The 1,997-nt window shown below is 66.9% G+C and overlaps 1 protein-coding gene across 1 annotated transcript; it reads left to right on the forward strand.

Annotated features, from left to right (window-relative positions):
* Window positions 1-528: 528 nt before the first annotated feature.
* Window positions 529-1,785, forward strand: FOXE3 (forkhead box E3). Its single transcript, XM_072638201.1, has one exon. The coding sequence runs from the start codon at window positions 529-531 to the stop codon at window positions 1,783-1,785; it is 1,257 nt and encodes a 418-aa protein (XP_072494302.1).
* Window positions 1,786-1,997: the final 212 nt, after the last annotated feature.

Below are 1,997 nucleotides of genomic sequence, written 5' to 3' on the forward strand. Positions count from 1 at the left end.
GGGGAGTTATTGTAAATATGTGGTTCACACAAAGAACCAGGGTCTGTCTTTTCCAAACCTGATTCTGTCTTTACCATAAGAGATGGAGAGCAGAGGGGAGGAGGGGAAGAGATTGTCACCCTGCCTAGAAACCAGAGAACATCCTTTTTGGGATGCCCTCCCGCTCTGCCTCCCCTAAGGGCAGAATCCGGACAGCCTTTGGCCTAGTCCTCCAAGATCCCCCTCATCCACTCCCCCTTGCCCCGGCTCGAATCTCTCGCCCCACTGCCTTGCAATAGTGAGGATGAGACTCAGGTTGGGACAGAGACAGGAGGGGCTGAGGGGCGGAGAGGTGGGCGGCTCTCGGTTGGCAGAGCCACAGGGCGAGGGGTGGTTCTCCCTCCCCCTCTTTAGGGGCGGGTAACAGCTGCTGTGGCCCCTACATAAGGAGGCTGGGTGCCTGGGCCGCCCTTCCTCTCTACAGGGGCGCGGGAGCCGGGGCCGGGGGCCAGGTGACCTGGGTCCCCCGAGACCGGGAGCGGGAAGTTTATGAATCCTCCGGAGGCCTTCTCCTGCTTCCCCAGCCTGGGCTTGGCGCTGGCGCCACCCTCTCCGTCGGGGTTGCCTTCATCTCCTGTGCCCCCGCCGCAGCTGCCAGCCAAGGCGGAGTCGAGCGGGGCCGGGCCGGGTAGGGAGGAGCCGGCGACCGTCGGTCCCGGCCGAGGGGAGCCGGGGGCTGTCGCAGCCGTCGGGGGCGGGAGGCGGCGCAAACGGCCGGTGCAGCGCGGGAAACCACCTTTCAGCTACATCGCCCTAATCGCCATGGCCATAGCGCACTCAGCCGAGCGCCGACTCACCTTGGGGGGCATCTACCGTTTCATCACCGAGCGCTTCGCCTTCTATCGGGACAACCCACGAAAGTGGCAGAACAGCATCCGCCACAACCTCACGCTCAATGACTGCTTCGTCAAGATTCCCCGCGAGCCGGGCCACCCGGGCAAGGGCAACTACTGGGCCCTGGACCCTGCGGCCCAGGATATGTTTGACAGCGGCAGCTTCCTACGCAGGAGGAAGCGCTTCAAGCGCAGCGACCTCAGCACCTACCCCGGCTACTCTCCGACCCCCAGACCCGGGCCTCCGGCTCCTCCCGCCGCCAGCGCGTTCGGACCTCCCCCTCCGGCAGCGGCGGCCCGCGCGCCCCCCTATTCCGCGTCGCTCTACGGGGCGCCCTACACTGCAGCCCCGACGGCGCCCGTGATGGGTTCGGGCCCCCAGCCCCTGCAGCCCTACCCAGGGGGCCCAGGGGCGGCGCCCCCGCCTCCTCCTCTGCCTCCGCCGCGCGTGTTCAGCATTGACAGCCTCATCAGCCTCCAGCCTGGTTCCGACGGGGTGGCCTTCCCGGGTTCGGGTTCGGAGCCCGGGCAGTGTTTCCCAGGCCCAGCAGCGGCTGCGGCTGCAGGGCCAGGTGGTGGGGCGCTCCTAGCCAGGGGTCCCCCAGCCTCTTCCCATTCAGTCTCCTACCCTCCCTACCCTGCATCTCCTCCTCCAATGCCCGGTTCGAGCTATGTGCCACCCGGCAGCCCCCAACTGTATGCGCTGCCCCCTAGGCTGGAGCTAACGACCTCTCTGGCTGGCCCCCAGGGCGCCGAGCCCTCAGGGGCGGAGCAGCTGCTGGGCCTTGGTGGCCCTGGCCCTGGCCCGGGACCTGGGCCCGCCGTCGGCGTCAACGGGCTGGCCCAGTTCGGGCCCAGTAGCGCTTACCTGAGACAGCCGGGCTTCGGCGCGGGGCTGGAGCGCTACCTGTGAGCTGTATACTTCCCTTCCTACTTACATCCTCTTCCAGGGGGTCCCCCTTCCACCCCCTCTTGCTGCGCTCCCCTCCCATGTCTTACCCTTGCCTGTCTCCTCTTCGGTTCCGACTCCCTTTCTCCCTCACCCTAGCCTCAACCTTCCTCCTACAGGGGGCGGTGGGGGCGGCGAGGGAAGGGAGAAGGGAAGGAATCCAGGTTGGTTTGAGA

Source organism: Notamacropus eugenii, chromosome 2 (assembly GCF_028372415.1).
Source record: "Notamacropus eugenii isolate mMacEug1 chromosome 2, mMacEug1.pri_v2, whole genome shotgun sequence".
Taxonomy (NCBI): Eukaryota; Metazoa; Chordata; class Mammalia; order Diprotodontia; family Macropodidae; genus Notamacropus; species Notamacropus eugenii.